A 26420-nucleotide genomic window follows, 5' to 3' on the forward strand; every position below is an offset into this window, starting at 1 on the left:
GCGGTATGTCCTACCCTTGATTTGCATTTATCCCTCCAAGCCAAAGGTTAGAGTACTTTAACTGTGTGGAGAGTGTGGTGACCAAGAGTTAGAGCCACAAGTGGCTAGACTCTTGGAATGAATTGCTTTCTTTCCTTATGTTTCCAACTGCTTAGGACTGAGGATAATCTTGAATCACGTTTCTGATGGCTTAGGAGGCTATGGATCTTAAGAGATTTTAAACTGGGGAAAGGCAGTTCAAAGGGCTGAAAGACATCTAATATGCAGCACACTGGCATAAGTTTGATGGGATGCCAGGATATGGACATGGCTTGATGAACTGGAGTAACAATAGGTAGTTTAGTCTTGACTTCACTTTTAGTCTGAGACCCTAAATTGTTGCATTGTTAACAATTGCTTGTAGAGAGGTAAGAAATTGTGGCAATGGGCATGAGAAGGAATATTAATGATCCAATTTCCAGCTGGGTTCCACTCCAAGGCCTCGGTGGGTGATGTGCATTTTTAATCATAACAAACCAAACTGAGAAGGAGCTGTTTGCAGCAAGGCAGGCCTGTGTGTGGAGCCACAGTGTGTGACACTATCTCAGACCTCTGCCCAGTGCTCTAGGGAAGGCACAAGGCTGCTCTGCTTGATTGCTACCACAAACTAGCTTGGACTGTGACAGTAAAAGCTGGATCACCACTAGAAATGGATGCAGGTAGGGAGTGCAGTAACTGTCTTGAATAGCCTAAAGCTCTTGACCAGAAGAAATCACTGAATTCAGCTGGAACTTTGGATCAAAACTGGTCCTGACTCAAAAAGGGCAGAAATATAATTTCTAGATGCTAGAAAGCACTTTGCTATAGCCATGCTGAATTTCCTGCTAGCTACTTTTGCAGTCTTGATGGTTTCTGTGATAGGGTCTTCTTACTTGTTTGTGTTTCTGGAAAGTGATTTCGCTGACTTTTGAAGGTATGCAGTCTGGCTGAGTGATGTACCAAACAGCAAGACTGCTTTCAGTCTTAGAGACATAGAATTTGGGAGAACTCTGGAGATTTTCTTACCTCTGAGGTGCTTTTCATTCTGAACTTTCAGCCACAGAGAGCTTTGATGTACTACTTTGGGAGCCCATCGTCACATGGTTCAAGTAGCCAGTAGGAGTTGCTGTTGAAGGACATGAAGGCCTCCTTACCTGGGCACAAGTATTCTATGATCATTTAACAGTGGGACATGCAGCTCTGTGTTTGATACACGTTTGAGAATGTGCCAGCTATGTACCCTAATCCAGCTGCTAAGTTTCAAGAACCATGTCACAGGACAGCTCCCTCTTTACTTGTCCTTAATGTTTTTCTTTGTTTTGGTACTATGTAGCTGCTTTCTCTGTAGGGTTAAATGGCTAGTAGCCACTTACACCAGTGTCTTAGTCCCACAGTGGTCTAGTGTCTGTGAGAATATTGTGCAGAAGCACAGCTTTTTTGTGGTAGAGGTGTTTGATACATCCCAGTGGCAGAAGAAGCACAGACTGGCTTTCTCAACACAGGACTTCCAGTGCACGCTAAGCAGGACAGTCATTCCATCTAGCAGTAGGCAGGGGTGCCACACTCTCTCGCTATAGCGCAGGAGCTACAGGAAGATGAAATCGTTGTCTCATATCCCCTCAAGTGTATGTTAAGGCCAGAAGTAAAAACTGACTTTCCTCTTAGAGTTTTCAGCAGCCATTCAGTTGCTTCTCTACATGTTAGTGCTAACCCAAACCAGGGAAAAGGGCTGAAGTTCTGCATGCTTGGTCTTTGTAGCATCATGTTTTGTGTATCTGGCAGAGGAAAGGTGTCTGGTGTTTGATATCCCAGTACTCCTGCTTATTATTTTCAAGTAAACAAGATGGAGAATCTGGAAGAGATATGGGAAAACTCCTGTCTTGCTTTTTATGCCATTAAACTGGGAGCTAGCATTCTCTGGGATGGTCTGTGCTGATGCAGCCATCTGTATTGTTCAGGCAAGGGTTAAAGGATCACTACAGAAAGATGGGACACTTTCTTTCAGATAAGGAGTTTCTGAAAGAACACCAGCAAAATCAGAGCCAGCCAGGCTACTAGTGTCTGTTGCAGTGCCAGGGGAAATGCTAACAGCCTAAAGACTTGTGTTGTTCTCAGGAGTAAAAGTTATATGATTTGTACAAGAGGAAGGGAATTCACTGAAGTGGTTGAGGAGGGAGTGGGAAGTGGATGGCAGGACTTGCCTTTTACCATCCACAGTAGATGCTGCCTCTGGCATAAATGCCGTGCTTGGAGGACAGCGAGGGGTTTATTCGTGTTGTGGTCATGCAGCAAGTCGGGCCCTGAGAAAGGCACCTTTCCACTTGGCAAAGCTGCCTTGTTGCTGCTGCTAGACAGCAGCCAATACGCCCCTCCACAAAAGGCTTGAAATGTTGAAAACTGCAATTTTGTCAGGCTCTGGTCCCCAACTGGTGGGGGGAAGGAGCTGCCAAATGGATATAGCTTGCTGTGATTTTAAAAATGCTTTTTGGGGAAGATGGATACCATTTGCTGAGATAGGTGTTTGTTGCCCAGGCAAAACTCCCAGTGTATTTACAGAAGCTCTACAAGGTCTCTGTGTGTGCGGTAGGTATGCATGTGTGCATGTACATGCTTGTGTATGCCTTTATTTCCATGCTCCGGCTGCCTGCCTCTGATTTAAGGGCAGGTTTTATTCCCCAGCTGCCTCAGGGCTCCTCTTTTCTGATTGCATTAAAGTCTCCGTAATTCTCCCCTCATTAATGATTGGCATATTTTTACCTCTCACTAAAGGAGCTTGGAGGCAACTCCCGTGGGGCCCTGCTCGCCAAATGAAACAATTTCATCCTGCTCCAGAAACGCATTAAAAAGGGTTTGTCAGGATCTTATCACTAGTTAGGGAAAGCTAATCAAATTACTTCTATTTATTAGCTGCCGCAGCAATGTGTCATTCTATCAAGTACAGGTAGTGGGACAGACAGGGATTGCACGGAGAGCTCTGTGCATCTAGCGCTGCTGCCTTGTTCTGCACAACAGCATCTCTTGTCAAGGGAGGCCGGGGGCCAAGAGAAGCTGTGAACTTCCCAGCGACACTGCTTCTGTCATCATTGCCACCAGGACCTCCCATCTGCTGCCATTCTTCACTCGTCTTTTTCAGAGGACTCTCCAAAGACCCTTCCCAGTAGCATTCCTGAGCTTTTACCATTGAGTCTACTGCTTCTGTATTTGGTTGATCACTTCCTGCTGTTGCTGATTGTATTTTGCTACAGACTATTTGTTTTGAGATGGTTTGGGGTTTTTGGCAAGTTTATCTCAGTATTAAACCAATCCAGGAAAGAATTGGGCATGGGCTGACAAAGGGAGGAGTGGGGAGAGATTATGGCAATTTGGAAAATAATAACTATCAGTATTTTTTTACTTCGTGAGACTTTAATGAAATATATTTTTTTTTCAAGCTGGTTTTTTTTTTTCCCCAGTTCATGCGGTCTGGAAAAGTAATTACAATTGAACGAGTGGGAAAGAAAACAACTGCATCTATTGAATAAACTAGGTCCCAAGGACCTAGATGGGACTCTGAAAAGAGCACCAACTTATTGCTGGACTGTTGCTGATTGCATGAGTAGTAGTGGTTTGTGAAGCAAGAGGTGTGAACTCAGATAGACAAAAGCTCACTTTGTTATTGATTTCACATGTGGAACATGTAGGTCCTTCACGCACATACACCGTGCACTTGTATTTGCAACTGTGTACACTCTTGCTCTTGCATACAATCTTAATTACCTCCTGTGGGCTTACTGAAAAGGGACATGGAGGCAGGTGCCTGACATGCACTTCTAAACTTTAGAAAGTATAGATCTACTTCCATCTTTTTACTATTTCTTTCATCTTGAAACTAAGAGCAAGGAAATCTTTGGTATTTCAGATAAACATGAATTTGACAGTGAAAATAGGCTTGTTTCCAGGTAAAGCTGGAAATTTCCAGGTAAATCTCACATTAGGAAAAAAACTCACAAGAATAAAACCATGTAGTGGATATATCTGCATGAAGTGAAGTGTATCTAAATATGGTTATAGTGATTCCCAATGACGATATTGGTGTGCACTTGATGAAAAAACCTTTGCTGTTTCATTTTGTGCATACCAACAATTTCACCTTAGCACAAGATCCTGGTACAGCAGTGAAAACACACGGTTCTCATGAATAAGTGTACATGTAAGCATAAAGAGTGTGCACATTGTGTGTAGTGTTTGTTTCATTTAGGGAAGGTTTGTGCTGGTTCCCAGGTTTCTGCATTTGTATGTACACAGATGTGCACACTGTGTTTGCATAGAAATGATGGAGTGGTTAGAGGTTTGACGGTGTTTTGGCACTACAACCAATGATATCTGGAGCTTGGGTTGGTGGAGGACGGGCAAGTGCCCCAGCTATTATAACTATATGGGTTCACTATATGGTGGGAGTGGCTGCCAAGCTTCAGGGGCCCTGGAAGCAGCAGTGTAGCAGGATTAGTAGGGGAGTCCAGCCCCATCAGTCCCATGCAGCGAGCCACGCTCCAGCATCCTCATTATCCACACAGTTCAAAAGGCAGTCCTGAACGGACCATCATGTCCCACAAAAGGCTGTATCGATTGGTCTGTTGAAGCGTTTCCTGGGGTCCTTTATGTGTCTCTGCCTTGTCGTCAGTAATGAAGAGGCCGAGAGCAGAGAGAGTCAGCAGACTCCCAGCTGCTGGGATTTCTTCATCTTCTCATCAGGATTTTAATTAGACACGTCCGAGAGGGCAGCACCGTGTGAGGGCAGGCGGGAGCTTTATCAAGCAGGCCACTTCTTTAATTACTGTTTACTGACAGATAACAAGGGAGGGGAGGTGGCAGCAGAGATTGTTGTAGGGGGAAGCAGGGTAAGGACAGCAGTCTCAGAGTGTGTACTCAGCAAGGAAGGCCTTTGCTTTCGAGCAGAAATTGTTCCACTCTCCCCATCCTGACATGCTGTTTACCTGTTGCCAGAGTAAGAAAGGTTCCCCTTGCCCCTTTCCTGAGGGCAGAAGATAGATCTGAAAAGTGTTAAGGGGTAAGGGCCAGGGACACAAGGAATGGAAAGTAGGTTTGCTTAGACAAAAATAAGAAATTTGTCTTCTCTAAGCTACCAGGATCCTCGGCTGAGCTGTCCTGTGTCTTCTTAGCCGTGGGCTGCCCTCTGGGTTTTCTGACACTGCACAGTAGGAAGCAAAACTATTTTCTTCTCCTTCTGTCTGGAACTGTCAGCCCTCCTCCCTCCCACTATTACCATTGCTGTTTTGTCTGAAAGAAACCTTCTTCTATCTTTCCATGTGTCCTCAGCTTTGGTGGTATGACAGCAGTCTGCTCTGTGGCTGCTGCTGTTGCAGACTTTATCCCTGCTGTCTTGTGGGCCAACTCTGCATCTGTTGTGAATAATATCTTCAGCCAATCTTCTTCTATCTGGCCCCAGAATCCATATATTCCTCCCACCTTTTGTCTCCTTCCTCTTAAGGTATTTTTTGGTCACCATTTGTATCCCAGCTGCTGAGTCCTGCTGGACCATAGCCCTGTTTTCAGTTTTGTGGAGCTTCATCCTGACTGTGTTGTGTTATCACAGGGCAATGGTGATCACAGCCCCCCCCCCCCAAAACAAGAGGCTGAGCCAGACTGGTGTGGTAGATCCCTGCTCCCCTGGCTCAGCCAGCCCTTTGGGACATAGGAATGCCTGCAGTGGAGTGCAGCAATTGGTGTCCACATAAACAGTCCTTTGGTGAACTAATCTCAGCAGCGTGTCGCTCTCCAGAAATTTGATTGGAAGTTCATGCCACAGTCTTGACTGCATTCGTATCTACTGTAAGGTAGTCTGATGCTTCCAAAATACTGTTGCCGTCCCAGAATGGAAGACAGTATGTGCCAGAGCTTGGTTTCCATTGTTGCCAACAGACTCCCACTGCTCTGAGCAGTACAAGATCTGGAGGATGTGCTTGGGATCAGCAAGGACTTGGTAATTGGACTGTTGTTCTTTCATTTTGCTACGCAGTAGCGAGCAGATTATAGAGCCCACACATTATAGATTTCCTGTCATCCCTCATGAATCAAGCTCCACCGTCTTATTTACTGTCAGCCAAGGCCTGTGAATAACATCACCAATGGATACACTCTCAAGCAGTTCTGCAAACACACAGTACAGAGCAGTTGCTTGTGCCTTTGGGCTGTTAGTTCACCTTCCCCCCTCACAACACGTATGGTAGAGAAGGGCCCTCTGTTTCCTATCTGCATGGAATGGCTTCTGTTTTCCCTGGGAGCTCAAATTTTGTAACACTGGAGGCAAATCTCTATTATCTAATTAATAATAAATTCCACATTTTTAACTTTCTGACGTTTCTAGTTACAATTCTGGCCATTCTGTACACTCTCATACCCACGTGCACCAAGGATGCAGACTGCGGTTCCTGGGGAGCTGGTTCATATTAAATCTGGCTGGTTTGTACTCAAGGCACAACACTGGAAATCAGGACTATTGTAACAGCTCTCAGCTTCATCCAGGACTGCTAAGGAATTCTGCTGTTCTACTAGTTGTATAGTGAACAACCTTGTTCTAGATGTTCATAAAAACTCTGTGGCCTTCCAAGTGATAAACTTGGAGACCCAGGAATGAAGTTACAGGGACTGAAGTGTTAATTTGTTTCTGATAGGCAGGTTAACATTTCTGTCTTGGAAATCTAGATATTAGGCAAGGTCTGGGGAATGTGTCTTCGAATAGTAAGAGGCTTTATCCAAGAGGAAGTGATTAAGCTGTTTGCTATTTCCACTGTTGATAGAGCTGGAAGTAAATGGGCTTTGATTGCAATGTGGGAGATCTCAGTGTGATGTTACAAACTAGTATTTGCAGTGATACAGGAACGTTAGAACAGACTGTCTGAGAGGGGCTAAAAGTTTTGACAGATGTTTTTCCAGCCTTTTCTGGAAAAATAATGCTGTTATAGCATTATCCATTGGGATGAAGGGATGCACCAGCCACCTGACCTGTTCCTAGCCCTATTTTTTGTGATTGTGAAATGTTAAGATATGTACGTCCAGCTAATGCAAGCTTGAGATGCATGCAAGTGTATATATCAAATAAGCATTAGCCTCTATAAGCTACCAGGGTAGCATATGAAGGAGTACAAGTGCTCCAAATTCTTTCAAAGGCCTGCCATCCAAATGCTAGTGTACCCAATCATGGTAAGTCTTGAAAAAGAGGTGGCAGCAGGATTCAGTTTCTTGCTCAGCCAACTTTCTTAATTTTTATCTTCATTTTCACTACCACATAGAACAAATAGACTAGTAGCACCATCTTTTTTTTAACTAGTGCATCCTGTAGAGTTTAGTTTCAGTTGTTCATACCAGTGCCAAACTTTAGTGATTGCTGCAAACACTTTCTATGCTTCTGATTTGTTTGCAGAAAGTTCTGTGGAAATTTTTATTGAAACAAGCAAAATTTATTTTTTAAAGAAAAAGTCTTACATGATGTCTTCTTTCCATTTAAAAACAAATCAAGAAGATTCCTTTTTGCAAAGCTCTAAATCAGCTTGTGTCAGACAGTGTCAGCTTGTGTCAAACAGTGATGGAATGGAAAGACATGGCAAAGGGAGCTGGGCAAAAAGGAGAGGAGGGCAAGCAAATAGTTATAAGCAGTGATGAACAAGTTCCTAGGGCTGTGGACTGGGGGGGGATGGGGTTTGAAGGTATTAGAGCAAAGGAAGGGATTGGGGTGAGAAGAAAAAGGCAGTGAAGAGAAGAAAGTGGGCTGGGATGGTCTGGAGAGGAGAGAGGCATGACTTGGATTGAATGGTTGGAACAGCCTCAGAATGAATATTCCTCAGCTGTCATCACTGTCTGATATTTACACAGTGTTTCATGCTCCTCATGATAGTTTTCACAAAGCAGGATGAGCTACCTCTGCAGCCCGTTTACTCTATTACCTTGGTTGTAGTGACCCACATGATGGGTTTGTCCCTTCTGGTAATCCACAAAAGTGTCACTGTGATGCTTCACGAGGAAATTTCTTTGCTGTAAAAGTAACAACAGAATCTGAAAAGGGCACTTTGAATGGTACTAATGCAAAAACTGGGAGGTAAAGACTAGTTATACTCTGTAGGCACTTCTGTCTACCTGACTGTGTGTCTTATACATCTCATGTTTTAGCTACGTCACTGTGTGCTGCTTCTTTCACAGGACCCCTGCCTCATTCACTGCATGTGATGGACCTACTCTGAGATAAATCAGAGTTGCACAGTGAAAGAGACCATCTGTAGGACCCCTGCCTCATTTGTCAGGTGTGTACTGGGTGAGACAAGGGACTGCAGCAAAGAAAGGGAAGCTTTTATAGTTGAGGCAGTGAAATTCCGACCTGCCAGTTGACTTCTTTTCTATATGTGACCATTTCTGTATGATAGTTTGCAGGTTTTTGAAGCAGCTGCTGTGCCAGTCATTGTTTAATTGTGTGTTCCTTATTTTATAGGGGACCTTTTTGATCCCAAAGGGCCTATTTTACAGAAACACTGAGAGCTTACAGCTGCAAATTAAGTGAACAGAAATCCACTAAACCCAAGGTGCTATACAAGCACGGATCAGTCGGGCTGTTGGTGTCTCAGGGTGGGCACCCAGAATTAGGAAATATGTTTTAACACAGTCTTCAGTCATTCACCCATAAAATGGGAATAAAAATGCCCCCTCCTCTCATAGAAGTATGTGAAAATAAATGATCTTGGGCTAGTGAAGCTTTTGGACAGTATAATGATAAGCCCATAGAAAAACACATAAGGAAATGAATAAATCTCTAGAGCCAGGTTTGAATAATGTGCAGTAAATAAGGCCTGGGGCCACACACTGAACAATGAGCAGAAACCAGCATCTCAAGCAGCTGCTCATTACATAGGAACAATCCCTTCTGAGTGCAGTCTGAGATGGGGTACTGTGGAAAAAATATGATCCTGTAATTATGGAATATAAAACAATGCATATGTACATGAGGGCTAAAAGTATTTTTCACAAGTAAATACAATTGTGGTGTTTCCTAATTCTTGACTTCATTTATAGTCTGCCCTATTTAACATACAGTTTTTGTTTCTCTTTGTTTCACGGGTCCTGTCAAGCTTTGCAGTTTTATTTGCTGTAAGATGATTTTGTCCTAGCCTCTCCATTTGGATTAAGTGTTGCCATTTCATGTAGTTGCAGATCAGCTAAATGAGGTAGTCAAAACCTGCTCATCTTATACATTATGTATTCCACAAGTTGTAATCTCCACAGAGGTGCAGTTTTGTGTGTGTAAGGCAGATCTGACCCTGTAATTTGCCATCATGAGCAAAACTGACATCCAGATGCTGTTGTTCTCAACAGTGAAGGAATTTGGGATATTTGAGAATATACAACCTGCTAGCAGTAGTTAAAACAATAAAACCCCCAGTAATTTTCCCACACAGCAATATGCAAGAGGAGAATGTCACTAGGGCTATGAAATTACTGTAGAAGTCTTTGCTGTAACAACTGCAGGAAGAATGGCAAAGTTTAAGCTCTTAGTGAAAGTATGCAGAAATATAATGCTCAAAATACATAATCTTAAATAACCACACTTTTGATGAATACTTATGTGCCTGTTTAGGAACAAATATAAGAGGGACTTTTTGCAAAGGCAGGTAGCAATAGGACAAGGGGGAATGGCTTCAAACTGAAAGAGCGTAGATTTACATTAGGTATTAGGAAGAAATTCTTTACTGTGAGGTTGGTGAGGCACTGGAACAGGTTGCCCAGAGAAGTTGTGGCTGCCCCATCCTTGGAAGTGTTCACAGCCAGGATGGATGGGGCTTTGAGCAACTTGGTCTAGTGGAATGTGTCCTGCCCATGGCAGGGGGGTTGAAACTAGATAATCTTTAAGGTCCCTTCCAACGCAAACCATTTGTTGATTCTATGAAATATGTAGTGACTGTAACAGTAATGGAGAAGTGTTAAACTCTATCAAGCTGAGAAGTAGAAGGTTAACGATGCTGGGATGATCAGTGTCCAAACCTAATGCTGGTTAACCTTTCCATGGCATGTCTGATATTTGCTATAATTTGAAGGAAGAATGTTATGAATAGTCCAAGAAGTGGATCTGTGTCATGTATCCCTGATATTTTGTTTGTAGGAAGTAGAATTGTCTGTTGCAGATGTCTAAGAGACATGCCATAAAATCTTTTTCTCTTATATTTTCCCCCTTTCCCCCCCATTCACAATTTCAAATATTGGAAAAAAAAGTCATTGGCCTATTTAGGCTGTAGAATGCGATGTGTTTCTCAAGGACAACAAGTACCACTGTTGACTAGTTGATAGCTTGGAAAACACTGATTCCCACATGTCCTGAAGATAATGGTTCATTCTGGACATGAACTAAGCCAAACCTATTAAACACATTTTAACCTGTGTAAGAGACTGAATAAGCGCCCTTTGTGCAGCGGTTTAACAGTTTCATCAGATAAGTGCATGGTTTAAAGAGGACAGAAGAAAAAGTGATGCCAAGATACCCAAGAGTAGGAACTTTCACAAAAATGCCCTTAGACAGAGCCTGGCATTACTGGCCAAAGGAAAGAGGAAAGAACAATTTAACAAATACGACAATCTGTTCTTGTAGGGGTCAGACAGCAAAATGCAGCACATGTGCTGGGTGGGAGCCATCAATGAGAGCTGATTTCCCCATGGGATATGCAGACCTGGACTATCAAAGTAAATTGGGGCTAGGGCAAACAGATGTTATGCCAGACACGTCAGCAGAGCTAGTCTGTTTTGCATAGGTGTCTGATCTTACTTGGCATGCTTTATACTCTCTTTTTGGAATCTCAGGGTGGAATATAACAATTATGATTTAATCCTAACTGCTCTGTTCTCCACATATGATGCAACTCTCAGGTATTACTTCAAACCTATGCAAACAGGAAGCTGAGGCACAAGGTTTGTTGCACAGCTCCTGACACAGAGGTGTCACACACCTCTGCTTCCCTTTGATGAGAAAAGGGAGACTGTGGGTCACTACATGACCAAAGTGAACAGTTTTTCCCTACAGGTGTCTTATTGATAGTTAGGTAGTGTTAGTTCCCCAAAACTGATGTTTTGAAAACACCATCCTGAAGCATCCCTGTACAACAGGCACTCTGCTCTCTGGAAAACCAACTTAGGACAGAATTGGATAAATTGAACCTGAACAGAAGGGATAGTGGCCCTCACACTATTGTGGCAGTGAGGGGGTAAGATCAGGCCTTGATTTGCAAAAAGTGCATCTGACCAGAGGGTATGATCCTAACCTTGCTCAGTAGCAGCCAAGTGGGAGTCTCACTCTTACAGACCTGCCAAGCAGAAAATGTTTATTTCCTGATCTGGATCCACGATCCAGGAGGAAAGAATAAAAGTGATTTAATCTTCAATGTGAGGAAAATCACCTGACTGAGCAGGACACAGAGGACAAATGGGACAGGGGGCCTTTTCTTGCCTGGCCAGGAGGGATGGGGGAAACAGAAGTGAGGCACAAGATTACAATCCTTAATTGTTATTTATTATTAATTTTCTATTTTTTCCCTTGTTCGGATTCCACAATTGCTGGAAATCGGGGCTCCTCTAGCCGTCTGGGTGCATCTGTGACATTGAATCTGTCTTTGAGATGGGGAGCACCCTCTGGTGGTTAAGGATATTCTGACATTTCCTGGGATTGGCACCCATCATCTCTGCAAGCCACCAGTTAAGGTGGAGAGGCGGCAATGCTGGCTTTCTGTCGGTGTTCGGTGCACAAACACTCACTCTGACTTTCTGACCCAGGAATCTGAGTTGACCCCTTGCAAATCCTTTTTGCCCTGTGAGAAGGGTGTAAGGCGTGTGTGTTCTCCCTGCCCTGCTGTTGTGAAAAGCTCACATGCATCCCCTTCTTGCTTTCTCCTGATGAGAGGGCAAGTAAAGCTCAGTTTCCTTCATTAGTTCCCAGTGGACACAAAATCCTGCCCTGGCTCTCTCCCTAGGGGATGCTGTTTCCTGCCTCAGATCTTGCTCATGTCTCCAAAAAGCACTGGTCTTGCACCCAGAGCTCTACCCAGTCCATCTCTGGCTGGATTTGCTCTGCCTAGATGCTAAAGCCAGCACAGTGCAGTCTCTTCCAGTGAACACAGGAATTCAGCTCAGGTTTCCCTTCTCCTTCCCTAAATGGATTAACAGGCTGAGGGGATCGTCTCTGCCTGCTTGACTCAATCTTCATTAGCTAACAAGTTTCGCCAGCAGCAGTCACATCCTGGTCCAGAGAGCTGTTTGACAGGAGTGGATTCTGGCCCCAGCCTCCCACAAAGGCTGTTGCATCTTCTGAGAGGTTTTTCTTGATAATAAGGCTCTGTGGGCTGCCCTGGTGGTAGGGATGTAGGGCAGGAGTACTGCAAGATGTACATCCTTGCTCTGTGCAGTGCTCTCTTTACAATAACTAATCCGCATCCTTTGCTGACTAAGACACCTGCACCCCTACATAATGCACATGCTTTATGAGTGTCAGAAAACCTTCTGTGGCTCTGAAAGTGATGTGCTTTTTTTTTTTTCCCCTTCATGTTTTCCAGCCAAGGGAGGATCCTGAGTATATTGGGATGCCCCTGAAACTTTTCTTAGATGGCTGTCACTTCTGGGTGCCCTTGGGTGCTTGTAGGCAGTCAATTTGAATGCAGTATTTCCTAACAAGCTGTGTGTAAGCAAGTGACCCTACCTCTCAGCCACTTCTCCGTGTTGCTTTGTGATAGTCATTAACGGGTGTTGCACCCTTGAACAGGCAGTCATTTATTTCACAAGTGCTGCTGTTTCCTCAGTTCGAAGAAGATCTTTTCTACACAAGTAAGCTGTACACTTTAAATTGCATCGATTTTGGAACAATCCATTTAAACTACTGAAAATCCAAGTTGTGGATGCTCTCCTGTCAGTTTGAGGATGCTTCATTTTTGCTCATTAGATGTCCTAACAGGTTTAGTTTCAATAGTAATGAGTGCCTTTTGCACCAGTTTAAGTTAATCTATTTCAAATTGTACCTTGAATTATACTGCAGAGAAAGCCTGCAAGGAGAGGAGATGAACACCAGGCATCACTAAAACCATCGAGGGCCATTTATGCCCAGCAGTAGGGAGGCAAATGTTCTTATTTATTCACAACCTGACCATTGTGGCAGGGGAAGTTGGTGCGCCATGCTCTGAATGCAAGGTCAACTGGCCAGGAACAGAGTCAACATGGATTTTTTTCTTTCAGCAAGTTGGAAGGGAAATAAAAAAGGCAAATGGGCACGAAGGGGCAAGGGACACTGCAGACTGTGAAGGATTTTAGAACATAAAACTGTGTTTAGCAAATTAGGGATGAATTGAATTTCCCAAACAATATATGTTAAAGCACACAAATTAATAACCCCACCACTTATAAACGAGCAGTGAATTTGGTTTGGCTCTGTAAAGCCACAAGTCAATTGCCAAAGCAGAACAGCTCCCTAGGGAGCCCTGGGCTGCTGGTTCTAGCTCCCTGGGGAATGCAACCCTCTCTGGAGCAGTCCCCTGTCAGGGCTATGTAGCTGTCAGTGCTCACTGATGTGCTTCCCTGAGTGGGAAACAAAGGTTACACAAACCCTAAAAATGTAACCTGTCTCTGAATGGGCAGCAAAAGAATTTTCCTTTAGAAGACCAAATAAGACCTGTTTTATTGAATGGAAAATGTATCCCTTTTTTACTGCTCTTTGTTTGGAGGAACATAAACTAAGAGAACAAACCTGGTTTTATATATTTACAAGTAGCAAAAATCACTTTATGCATGGGGAGAAGCAGAGTGGGTAGGAGGCAGTCTGAGTTAGGACTTGCTGAAATACTCTCATGCTTAGATTTTGTGCCTTTTTGATGTTGAGGTTACCTTGGATCACTGATCTTGATGAAGATGGTACTCTCTTGTTCTTGAGTCCTTTTCTTTTTAAAGATTGCCCAAAGCACTTTATGCATAATGAGTTATTTTGCTACCATGACTGACTTTACAGTAGCTTTAATGGCACAAAACAACACACTGCTTTGAGACCAGAATTGAGGAAGAATATTATTGCTGTGGAGTAATGCAAGATATACTAGCAGAGGTGGAGCAGAAATAAACTGGCATAGTTGAATGAGATGTGTCTAAAGCAGTAGTTTGCCGTCTGCTCCTGCCCTTTTAATCCTCATCTCTGGTACCTCATCAGTAATGAATTGTGGGGAGACATGAATTGACACAGTGCAGCCTGTACTACTCACATAATCTGTTCAATCCCTATCAGTGACCCTCTTGTAACACTACTCTTTTGCAGCATCTTCCAGTGAAAAATTCTAATAGTGGTTGCTAGTTTCTAAGCCATGGTACTCCTCTGTGGCCCTCTGACCAAAGCCAGAACAAGAGGATATTTGCCAGATCTGTCTGGCTGGGCAGATCTGTCTTTCTGTCTCTACAGCTTTTTTTAGTTAGTGATGAAGGATCAACTCTGAATACTGACTCTGTGATTTTAGGGGATAACTCCTCCTCTGACTTTGGGAAACAGTAAGAAACTGCATTGAGAAAGACAGTAATGTATCTTGATATGAAATTCTTAATACCATACCAATAATTCTGTATTTCTGTGCTGACTTTTTCAATTCACATATTTCTTCATGTTTAATCTGTTAGTCCTTCCCTCCTGGTAAGTTTAACATATTTAGATGAGCTTTGGATACAGACTAGGCTGATGTGCTTTCTGTGCAGTTAGGATTTGGTTGCATGTAACTTCAGAGTTGCTTTCTCAGATGTGGATTGAATTGAGGATGTCTACTGGGAGTTTCAGGTCTTGGTTTTCTCATTGGAGGTCCTTCCATCAGGCAGGTCTGTTAAATGCTTGCTGAGTCCCTAGAGACACTTGATCTGTGTTTAAAGGGAAGCAGCTGATCCATGAGAAGAGAGAAACGGCCGTGTACTCAAGCCCTGTTGCTGTGAAGGGATCTTGCTGAAAGCTATGCAAAGCTTGCATGGCAATCTAGGTGCCCGGGGCTCTCCATGTGCTTCATCCCAGCAGAGATCTGTGTGATGCTCTTTCTGGCCTTTCCTGCTCTGAGAAAGATAAGTTGATGGCTCCAGGATGCTTTGAGCATGAACTGCATTTAACTCTCCTGAGGCCCAGGCCAGGAAAACCTCTGGAGGATTCCAAGCAGCACCTGGCTCCTGCACCCCACTCTTCTTAAAGCTTCCCTAGTGGAGACATCCACTCCTAGAGAGCAGGAAGTCCATAAATAAATAATTCCCTCTGTCTCTCCTGATCAGCCCAAGCAACTGTGATTGCTCCTGAATGCCTAGGTTGCTTTCTTCTTAATGGCTTTTAAACCACTTTTACTCTCATTTGACGACCCAGCTCCTTCTCCTACTTTTGGAGGAACAATTTCTTTTAGAGAGAGGGTTTTGGGGGATATTTATATTGTGTCAAGAGTTTTGGCTGAGGTGAAATAGTATAGCAGTGCAGGCAAAGCTACAGTTTACTGGTTCTACCAGGCTGCCCCGGACCTTATTCTGACAAATTCTACAGGACATCTCCCAGGGTATTGGAGCTAGCATTGACTCTTGCTTGAGTGCACTGGACACATGTGATGCTCTTGGACATGCCACAAACATTAATTAACTCTTATACCACTCTAAGACACTATGCTTTTGGGATGTGTTCTACTGTTGGGAGATCTAATCACTAAGACATCTGAGTGCTTATCTTTTGCTCCACAGTGTGTAGGTAAAAATCTGGGAACATAAGTTACGAGTGTAGGCTCTCATTTATCTGTTCAGCTGACCAACAGCATCTCATTAATGGGCATTGACAGCTTGCCAAAATTTAGACTTTATGCTCGTGCTTTTGTACCTTGTATATGTGAACTGAAGTAGCTAAAAAAAAAGAGTGGTCCTTAAATAGCAAATATATAGCCAAATCTAAAGGTGTTTGGTTTGTATCCTAGTGCAACCCTTGGAGATATTTACTGTGCATCTGATGGGTGTCTACGCAGAAGTATTAACACTACCTCCACCAGCAGAACCTACCTGCTGGGCAGTAGGACATGCAAAGCATGTTCTGAGCATCCTTACAGTGCTGCTCAGGTATCCTGTTTGACGTGTAGTAGCACAGTCTTGTATTGTGTTGTAGACTAATGACTGTCCCCCACACTTCCTTCGGAAGAGGCACTAGTCTATCTGGGTGGAATGCAGCTGCCATGCCTATGGTTATAATGCCAAATGGGCTAACTCGGCCCAAATAATTGCTAGCTAATGACCTATGTTTTTCGTTTGTTTTAACCATTGTGCTTGACTGGTTAGTTTAATGAGTATCCTCATGAAATGAGCCCATAGAAATGAAGTGGTCTCTCAAGGTGGTACTCTTGCCTGATACTGTCTCTCTCATAAGCAAGGCACATCATTGGCTGGGTGCCATTGGCTGTTAATCAAACCTGTATCTGAAGCAGTGACAGTCTCTCCTACCATCTTCCTTCTGTCCTGCTTCTGTCTAACTTCTTGGTAGTCTGGAAAAGCAATGGATTTAACAAGGAGAAGTGCTATCCCCAGACTGAATGGTTCCTAGGACAAACCTGGAAGCAACAACTTCTGGAAGTTATGTCATAAAAGCCTACCCTTTGCTGAGTTGCTGACTGCATGAGTTATGAAGTACTGCCAAAAGTTGAAGGGCAAGGTCTAAAAGATAAGTTGAGTACTACTAAGTTCAGCTGACTGGAAATGTTTAATGGGAGGTTGCTATGTTCAACAGAGGAACAGAGAGGGGAGAGATTGGTAGTCTTTGATCATCACTAAAATAAAGGTATTCAAGAGATTAGCTAAAGACCAAAACTGGATTTTCTTTTGTAAGCACTGTGGAGACTATGGGGACCTGTTGCTAGGAGGCTGCAGCACCAAAGTCACCCTCCGACCACATGGGACTGAGATTTGAGTTTGCCTTAACAATGATACTGAAAAGTAATCTTTTCTAATGCTGCCATAGGAACGGTGAAGCTGGCAACACATGACTTTGAAAGATGAAGGCATTTTTGCTGAAATCCAGTGGAACATGATCAGATCTATCAAGAGAAGGCTCTACTGCTGCCCACAACTGCCTCTGTGCCTAGAACTCTGAGAAATTTTAAGACTTGGAGCTCATGTCAATAAGACCTTTTCAAAGACATCCAGGGGCTTGTACTTTCTCTAGATTGCCATCTTTTGGAGTGCATAAAGCTGCAGAACAGAATTAGGACTGAGCTGGTGAAACTTTTCCTCTCTTGCATAGAAGTGCTTTTTTTTATTGGTAACCAGCATCTGTCTCTTTGTGAGTGGCTACTTTCTTGATACTATATGTGCATATATTGCGTACCTAAAGTAGACATGTTTATATGGTCTTGAGTTGCCCTGCCTCTTTTAAGTGATATTTTGCAGTATAAGCAAGGATTATTTTTCTCATTATTTTTTCTCTTTATTTTTTGAAAGTGTACTGCAAAAACATGATCGTTCATGGCCTATAGGCATAGTGTTTGAATGCTAATGACCTGTAGACAAAGCAGTGATTTCCTAATATGTTTTACTGCAGGTCTCTGAATGAGATACAGACACACATCTCATGATAGAACTCAGAAGTTAAAAGTAAGTTAAGAAGCTTGAGATAAGGTTTGTTGGCAAAGTTGTCTAATCAAATAATCTGTCACAGCAATTTGCTCTTGTCCAACATGTGAAATAAATGTAGTTCAAGTAATAAATAAACTCAAGAGGGAGCTGTGAAAAAATCTGCATTGTTCTTCAAACACCAAAGTTAGTACAGAAACAGATCTTAAAAAAGGTCATGTACTTAACTGAGCTGTTTAGAGATTCAGAGCAAAGGAGACTTGAGGTGGTTGTGCTGCTGATACAGCATACCAGAACAAAGCTGGGCTCTGTCATGTCTGGCTCTAGCCAAAACCTGTAGTGTCTTACTGATAAAAACTGGAATATTCTGAGGCTAGAGGAGGTGACTGGGAGAGCACTCCTGATCACCTGATATCTCTGCTTTTTCCAGGCAGAAACTACATCAGGTTGGCTAATGTCACTTGGGACCTTCAGGTTCATCTCACTCTTAAATACTTTTGTATAGATCTGCTGTTGGTGAGATCTTCTGTATTTGGCCTGGCTGACCTGGTGAAGTCAATAGTCTTCTATCAACAGTGCCCAGATGAGGCCAGATGGAGGTTTCTGCAGGGAAAGGAAGGTCTTTAATACTTGCTTTCTTCATCCCTTACACCCTGGATAGAAAAGTCCTTTCAGTATTTTGCTTCCCTAGAACTGCCTCCCTCATTTTCCAAAAGGACTCTGTTATCTACTCAGAGAACCCAGCTAAGAGTAAATTGCACACTTACTCACTGCTTTTTGTCATGTCATAGTATTAAAACTTTAAAGTCTGGGTCACTGGAGCCACCTCATTGCTGTTGCTGGAAAATAAGTTATCTTGCCCACTGTTTCCATCACAGACTTGGAAAACTTATCCTCCATCCTCACTGCCTAACCCTTGGTGGGCATACTTTCATAACTGAGTAATTTTGCTTCTTTCAGCCCCACTCCTTTTCTGGTTGAGACACTTGCCATTATCAATGCACATGCCAAAAACATTTTAATTTTTTGCTTCCAGTGTAACAGTAAGTAACTTACTTCTCCTGACAAGACAGATATTTCTTTTGATCAGTTCAGTAAGTAAGCTGATACTGTGAATATTATGGTTTTAGGGTGATTAGAACTGATGGGCTTAGAGTGCATGGGCTTGAAGAGGGAATCAGCTAATCACCTCCCCAAATCAGAGCAATGAACAAGCATGCCCAGTTCTCCTGACTATCCTCCTTTGCCTTTTGCAATACAAGACTTGAAGCTAGTGTACTGAGGTAGAAAAGTTAAAGTTGAAAAGATGCTGACTGACTTTGTCCTATCTGACAGGATGAACCACCATATTAGGAAGGCCCTGCTTGTGATGCCTCTACACTGGAGGATTGGCAACAGCTAAGCAGACGTAAAGATTCCTTGATGCCTTGTGTTCCCTCTTTCCTCCTGGTAGCTAAGCAAGTACCCCAGCTACTGTCCTTTGGACATCTAGGGTCATGGATGGGGAAGGATTAATTTCTATTTTTCTCCAGTTTGAAGAGAGGATATGAAATAGCACTGAGTGTGCTAGTAAATGATGTGTAGGTGTGAGTGTGAATAAAAGCACTTTCCAGTCAGGGTCTTGGTCATATTCTGCCTGATCACAGTGGCTCAGCTGAGGGTTGTTGTAATACATCACAGAAAACAGATCAGCAACAGGTGAAAATTTGGATCTAGATCACAACTCTCCATTGAAGTCTTCTAAGTCTACAAGATCCACCTACCTCTGTAATTACATATCTTTTTTGAGGAAGGTTTCTATCCATTTAATTAAACGAGTTAGGCGGAGACTGATCAAGAAATAGATTTCCAAAACATAAAAGAAGATACACTGCTGCCTTTCTGGGCAAGGAGATTAGAAGTTCATATCAAATACCCCAGCTAACTGATGATGCAAGAGAGAGCAGAAGGCATAATCCCAGCTATATAATTTCCTCTCCTGTCTCTTCATATGTTTCTTATTACAAGTCCTTCTATAATCTGGAAAGAAATGTCTCTTCCCATTGTCTTTTTCTTTTCTATGTGGTAAAATACTCTGCACCTGCCTCTTACTCTGATGCCCTATTTTAGTTTTACAAAAGTTAGTATAGTTTCGCCTAGTTTGTCTTTGTGCATGTGTGTCTCTGCAGTGCACTTTCGTTTAAGATGTCAGCAGGAACATATTCTGCTCCAGAACTAGAGTCCTGCTATTAACACTGCAAAGACAAAAAAGGGTATAAAAGGACAGAAAACTGCATTGGCCCTACAAAAAAAAAAAAAAGGCTTATTAAAAGAAAGCCTTGATCTTTCATTGGCAATGTAGGGACTATGTTTGTTTTATCTCAGAGTTCCTAACAAAGAATTTAAGGAAAGCTCATGGTTTTAAAGACGAGGTAATGCTTGAAGCATGTTTAAGGATGTTCAGGTGGGTGTTCATTGTTGTTTAAAAAACACAATGTGAAAACTACTTTCTGCTTAAATAGATGTTGAGCTTCAGCAGTGCTGGTAGTGATACTTTTTTGATGGAAGCATATTGTTCTTAAGGCAAATTCATTTTTGGGGGGCAAAAAAACCTACTGGAGTTTGGTAGAAAACAAGACATTACTTTTGGTGGGGAGAACAAGCTGTTTTGTTTGGGGGTAGTAAGGGAAAATAGAATAGAGCCCAAAATAAAGAAGGCTGGTCTGTCCTCATGGATTGAGTCTGTATCTGGGATAGCTGTTTATTAGGGCAGAGAATATATGCAGCGAAAGTCTACCAGCTGTGCTCAGGGTACCTAAGTTTCTCTCCAGGGCTATTAGCTTTCTCTCCAGGGCTACTAGCCTTGCAAAGCAAATGGATCAGGGCATGCAAGACTTGTGTGAAGTTTAATCAGTTCTATTAGTCTCAAAAGTGTGAAAGGGTTGTCTTCTGAGTTCACCCCAATGACCCCTCTGTAACTGTTTCCTTAAATGACGCAGGGGCTGATAAAGGTTTCTTGTCATAGAACTCCTCTTTCTCCAGCAGACAAGATAAAAATATGTATACCCAAGACTGTTCTGCCCAGTTTAGGTCTCCTAATTATTATTATTACTGTTCTGCCCAGTTTAGGTCTCCTAATTATTATTATTATTATTATTTTTACCCTGTGCTAATATCATTTCACTGACTTCCTTGTGAGAATACAATAATAGGGCCTTCATAAAAGGGGAAAAAAAATCCCAAACCCCTAAAAGTAACTAGATCTCTCCCTCTTCTGCATTTTCCTTATTCATGAAAAATAGCCTTATCAACAACTGAAATCAAGTTTGTTTGGCATGATTTGCAAGTTACTCCTATATTAGACCAAATGAAATTTCAGCCAATCAATCAGTCAACTTGATGAAAAGTTGTTAAAATGATAAATTTTTTTTAAAGTAAAAAATTAATTTATCAAAAGTAGATTAGTCATTAAAGGCCAGGGGAAAGTCTTCAAAGAGAGTCTCTATTTATTATCTCTTAGAAGAGCCAGCAAAACAAGAGACGTCTCACAATCCTTTCTTCTTTCTTTCTCTCTCTTTCTTTCTTCTTTCTCTCTCTTTCTTTCTTCTTTCTCTCTCTTTCTTCTCCCTCTCTCTTTCTTTCTTCTCCCTCTCTCTTTCTTTCTTCTCCCTCTCTCTTTCTTTCTTCTCCCTCTCTCTTTCTTTCTTTCTTTCAAAGGGGTTGCATGTCTCAAAGAACTGATACTGCCTATCACTCCATCAGCCTGTAGCACTCCGATTGCCATCTGTCCAAGGCTAACATTGATGGAACATCATTGCTCTGTACCAGGACAAGGTGTGAGGACAGCTGGTGACCTCAAAGCCAGAGGCTGCCTTATGAAAGTCATCCCAATGGGTAGCACTTACTAGAGCACCTGTGGGTAGGCTCTGTTCAGAGCCTGCAGGCTCTGCCCCTTCTGCAAGTGAGAGAGCAGCAGTTTCAGGGGAGGATTTGGTCAGGGCAGCAAACAAAAGCTATGCTTACAAGGCAAGCTAGCGCTGCTGTTGCATGTGCAATTCTGCCTTCGGTTTACCTAGAGTTTTTTTGCTTCCAGATCTACCAGCTTATTCTGACAGTGCTTTCTAACCTTGCCCTAGTACTGTTTTAAAAACACACATATCGGAAGGATAGCCATGTTTAGATCAGTGTTTCCTTTATTCTTTGGGGGAAAAGAAATTGGCTAAAGCTGTGAGATCTCAGCAAGTGCAGTGCGTAGAAAGGTTTGCAAAGAATGAAGCCTCCTGAAGTTCCAAAATCAGCCTTCAGGACTCTTGTTCTCTATTTTGGGGAATTAAGGTTGGCAGATCAAGCCCAGCCAGCAGAGACTATTCTTTCTATCCTTATCAGAAAAGAAGAACCAGATCTCTGCACAGCTTACTCTCAAGGCAGGGGAAGCTCCATTCATCCATTTGCAATGGGTCAGAAGAGATTAATATTACATTTCTGCACCACTCCGTAAATGCCCACGTCACCCAGGCAGTCCTCTGTCAGCAACAGCCCATTTCCAGAGTACAAACCCACTATTGTACTGTTTATATCAGTTAATTCAGACCTGTGGACCTTGTGCCAGGCAATCACATGGCTCCCTGCTTGCCTCACCTCAGCCTGGATAAAAGTTAAAGTGCAAAATTAAAACATCAGCTATTGGGAGAGCAGGACCTGCCTGCCAAGACATTCCCACCCTGGTGTCCCATTCACTGAGAGCCTACACTGGAGCTAATTTCTGCACAGTCAGGATCCAGCCAGAGTGCATCTTTTTGGAGAAAATTGTTTTCTGTCAAAATCAGCTCACTGTAAACACCCTCTCTTGCTCTTGAGCTGTAGTATACCCAGGCCCTGACCCTGTGTGTCTCCTCCAGCCTCTCTTGCTAGTGTGCCTCAGGAATCTTCTTTATAGGGCAACCAAGTCATCAGTGAGTTCCTCTCTGATCTCAGATTTCTGTTGGAAACACAATGGTGCTGGTTTCATTCTTCTTGCCTGTGCTTGGGTCAGGTGTTCTCCGATGGGGTTTGTGAGATTCCTTGCTTACAGTCCTGGGCCCAACTAATGCTAATGCCATGCTAAAGCTCGTCTCGTCTCTTCATCATTTAAGCATCTTAGAGTTTCTGCTTTGATGATATATCACTTAATTGTACAAAGGTATATGTATATATCTTTTGTTTGTATTAATTTTGTTTCATGGGAAGATGTACAATCTGAATTGTGTCACCTGCGACATTCAGGTAACCAGATTCTGCTGTACTCTTAAAATTGAATGAGTCTTCTCTCTGTCTTGATTTTCTAAACTAACCTGTTTTCTGTGCTGTCTTCATGTGTACCTTTCACCATAAAAGACCTCTGTCTTGACATCCTTAGGCTGTCCTGTCTCAAGGATAGTTGATCAGAATCATGTCCTCACACAGTCTGAGGACATGCTAGGGCACACAATTAGTTTATATGACCCTTGTTAAGATCTCTGGTAGAGGAAGTAGTGAGGAAGTTGATTGATAGACTTCAATAAAGCAATGACAGTTTACACTGGCTGTGACTTTTGCTATTCCTCTTTTCTGAATATTCTCAAGTTTCTACAAATAATGGTTGTGTGAAAAGTTGTAGCCTAATTCAGTCTGTGTTTATAGCTGAGCCACGCTGCTATGTTGTATCACCTCCATCATTCAAAAAGCTCTAGTCTGCCCTTTGCTTCTCCTGGTGTTGCACACTCTTGCCTCAAATTAGATTCTAGGTTTTATATTAAGAAATACTCTCTTAGTTTCTACATTTTTATTTTTGTTTGCCTGGCATAAGAGAACAAAGCTTTTATCCAGGTATGTTTGTGCGTATTTTTATTTTAAAACGGCCTCTAGTTTTTGTTTATCTGTTAAGTATATTTTTATGTATTTGAGCATTGAACATTTAAGCACTGAACATGAAGTAGAAGCGTAGGAGAGAGACAAGTTGGGTTTGTGAGCGCAGTTTGGAAAGTGTAGAGCAAGGGACAAACAGACCCTTTAGTGCAGCTCTGTGTGAGTCAGGGGTTTAGTGCAAGACTGCGTGTGGTAGGCATATGCCCGAGAGGTTTGCGTGTTTGTATGGAGAGGGACCTTCAGATAGGTGTTGGTATGTTGCTGTAAATATGCAGTGGAATTGTATGAGTGTGAAGATGCATGCGGGAACTGTGAAAGCACACAGACTCTACCAGCAGCCGGTACATATGCAGAGCTTTGAAAATGTCTTTCATTAAATTAGTTGTGTGTGCCAGTTTTGATGTTTGTGAAGATTGCAGAGGGTCTGTAGCTATGGTTTTTGTGCCTGGGAATATGTGCTGTTATCCTGAATGTCTGATTCTGATCTCATGTGCCAGGATTTATTCCAGTGTAGTTTCATCAACTGCATTGAAGTGACATCTGAATTACACTGCTTTGAGATGGGATTCAGGCACTCTTCTGCACGCGTTTGTGCGTATATGGGAAAGCAGATGTTCGAGTGCAGTGATTAGGCTGTGCCGCTGTGAGACGCGGGTCTGTGCATGTGCACAAAGTGTATGTTTGTGGGGTTGTGTGTTTGCATGGGACATGCACGTTCCAGTGCCACGCTGGTGTCCTGGACTGTGCATGTGGGTTGCAGTCTGGCCGCACAGCCGCCCGCCGGCATGCCCGTGTAAATAGTGCAAGGGGCACCCTTCACCTCAAGTTTTTTCACAACCCTAAACTCTACAGCCGGTGTCCACGAGAGGCAGATCAGTGGGTAAGAGGGAAGGGGCGCGTGCGCTGCCGCTGCGACCGTTCCCGCGGCGGGACCGAGCTGGAGCTGCGATTCCGTGTCACGGGCGCTGCCGGCGGCCCCGCCGCCCTCGCTGTCGTGCCGGGGCCAGCCCTGCTGGCGGCCCGCACTGCATCCCACCGTGCCCCAACTCCTCCGGCCCCGGCTCGCCCTCCTGCCGGGCAGGGGCTGCGCGGGCACCGCCGGTCGCGCTGCGGTGCCGGGTCCGGCGGCCCCCCCGGCCGTGCCTCCCCCAGCCGCCCTCCAAGCCCAGCCCCTGCGCGGGAGCCAATAGCCGCCCTGCCGTCTCCATCCGTCTCCCGGCGTTAATGCTACAGCGGGGCTCGGGGCGGCGAAATCCCCCGTGGCCGTGTCCTGCGCGCCGCCCGCCTCCTGCCGCCGTCAGTGTGTCCGCACGCGGGTGCGGGAACGGAGCGGAGCGGTGCTGCCTCCCGCCCCGCCGCCTCTGCCCCGCCGCCGGGCTCGGGCCGGCTTCTCTTCCCGGCGCTCCCCGCTCTCCCAGCCCGCTGCAGTTTAGTTGTTCTCTTGTGTTTTTTCTTTCTCTTTTTTTTTCTTTCTTTTTTTTTTTTTCTCCTCCAACTGGGAATGCTCAAACTGGACTGATGGACATTTCCGAGCTGTGCATCTCCGACCCGCTCGGCTACCACAACCAGTGAGTGTGCCGTGCCGCGACCAGGCGGGCCGGGGGCGGGCTGGGACTGGCGATGCGTCCCGCTGCGGGTGGGATGGGGCAGCGACCCCGCAGTCCCGCTGCCTTCCCTGCGGCAGAGCCGCCGCCTCCCGCCGCCGCGGGGCACCGCATGTGCCGAGTGTGCGGAGCGGGCGGCCGCGGGCAGGGCAGGGCAGGGCGCACCTCCGCGCCGGCAGGTGCGGCGGAGTCCGCGGAACAGCACGTGGGGGTGTGTCGGCGTTTTAGTTTGTTTCTTTCTTGCCGTGTAACTTCTCCTTCTAATGCTTCATCTCCTAGGAACAGGCAGCTAACAGTGAGCGCTGGCAGTCCTTTCTGCGCAGTTTTACTTTCCGTCTGTGCTAGGATTTTTATTAGATTAATTACTAGGTGGCTATAAAGAGATACCCATATAAAATTATACGAAGCAGATCCATTAAAGCACTGTATTTTATTTAAGAAGTCCGTTTTTCACCTGACGTGCCCTATGGAAATTCAGTTTCCCGCAGCTTACTCTTTGGATAGCCTGCCCGGGGAAAGAGTGGAGTGAGTCGGAGGGCTGGCAAGCAGACATCCCGAGCTGGGACCGGTGGCTGATACCTTAGCACCTGCTACTGCTCTTTGTATTCCGAAATAGGCTGTGCCTGGTAATGCTGTGTTTAAAATCACTTTAGCATGTTAAGTTTGGTTTGATCTTGTTGGGGAAGTTAGGAAACAAGGCAAAACCTTCTCAGCGTTTGTATCCAGCTGACTGGAACAATTAATTTTAAATGCATTTCTCCTCTCCGATAAATCTCACCCCGAACAGAGTCCCCTTTTATGTGTTTGCATGTTAATCCGTGTGTCACCTCTGCAGGTTTTGTGGTGTCATCAGAAGTGGGAATGAAGTAATTTTGCCCATTTCATTGCTTTTGTCTCAAGAACACATTGTATTTAGTAAAATCAAAATAATTTAGACTAAGCAAATCCCGCACAAATACCACTCTTTCCTCATTTCAGCTTTTATTTGTCTTTCTGTCTCTTCTTTCCCAATATTCCATCTGTCTTTACACTCATTTCTCCTTCCTTTAATCCCCAGCTTCCAGCAGTTTCATTAAAATGAGACTTAGTATGGTTAATAGAAATTAATAATCTAACCCTTGTGATTTTCTTTTCCCCACTGGTGCTTCACTTGTGGCTGCTCCATTTTGAATTAAAAATAAACAAACAATTTCTTAAGGGAAATGTGTTCTGTATGCTGCTGGGAGTCTTTTAAAATTAAGGCAAAAATAGAAAATGCATTTACCTTAATAAAAAAAAAGGAACAAAATGCCACAATCATAAGATAGATTTTCATCACTTACT

The 26420-nt window shown here is 43.7% G+C and overlaps 1 protein-coding gene across 3 annotated transcripts in view; it reads left to right on the top strand.

The window, feature by feature from the left end:
• Positions 1 to 26420, top strand: part of ESRRB (estrogen related receptor beta) — a 130782-nt gene that overhangs the window by 19522 nt on the left and 84840 nt on the right. The window contains exon 1 of one of the 3 annotated variants that reach the window (XM_027672192.1): positions 24863 to 25061. The exons of the other annotated variants lie outside the window; for them this stretch is intronic. Within the exon in view, the coding sequence (XP_027527993.1) occupies positions 25012 to 25061 (50 nt within the window). The 5' untranslated portion in view covers positions 24863 to 25011. Of the gene's footprint in view, positions 1 to 24862; positions 25062 to 26420 lie in introns of those variants that run through there. 3 annotated transcript variants of the gene reach the window in all.

Source organism: Neopelma chrysocephalum, unplaced genomic scaffold (genome assembly GCF_003984885.1).
Source record: "Neopelma chrysocephalum unplaced genomic scaffold, ASM398488v2 Primary Assembly neopelma1_24, whole genome shotgun sequence".
NCBI classification, from domain to species: domain Eukaryota; kingdom Metazoa; phylum Chordata; class Aves; order Passeriformes; family Pipridae; genus Neopelma; species Neopelma chrysocephalum.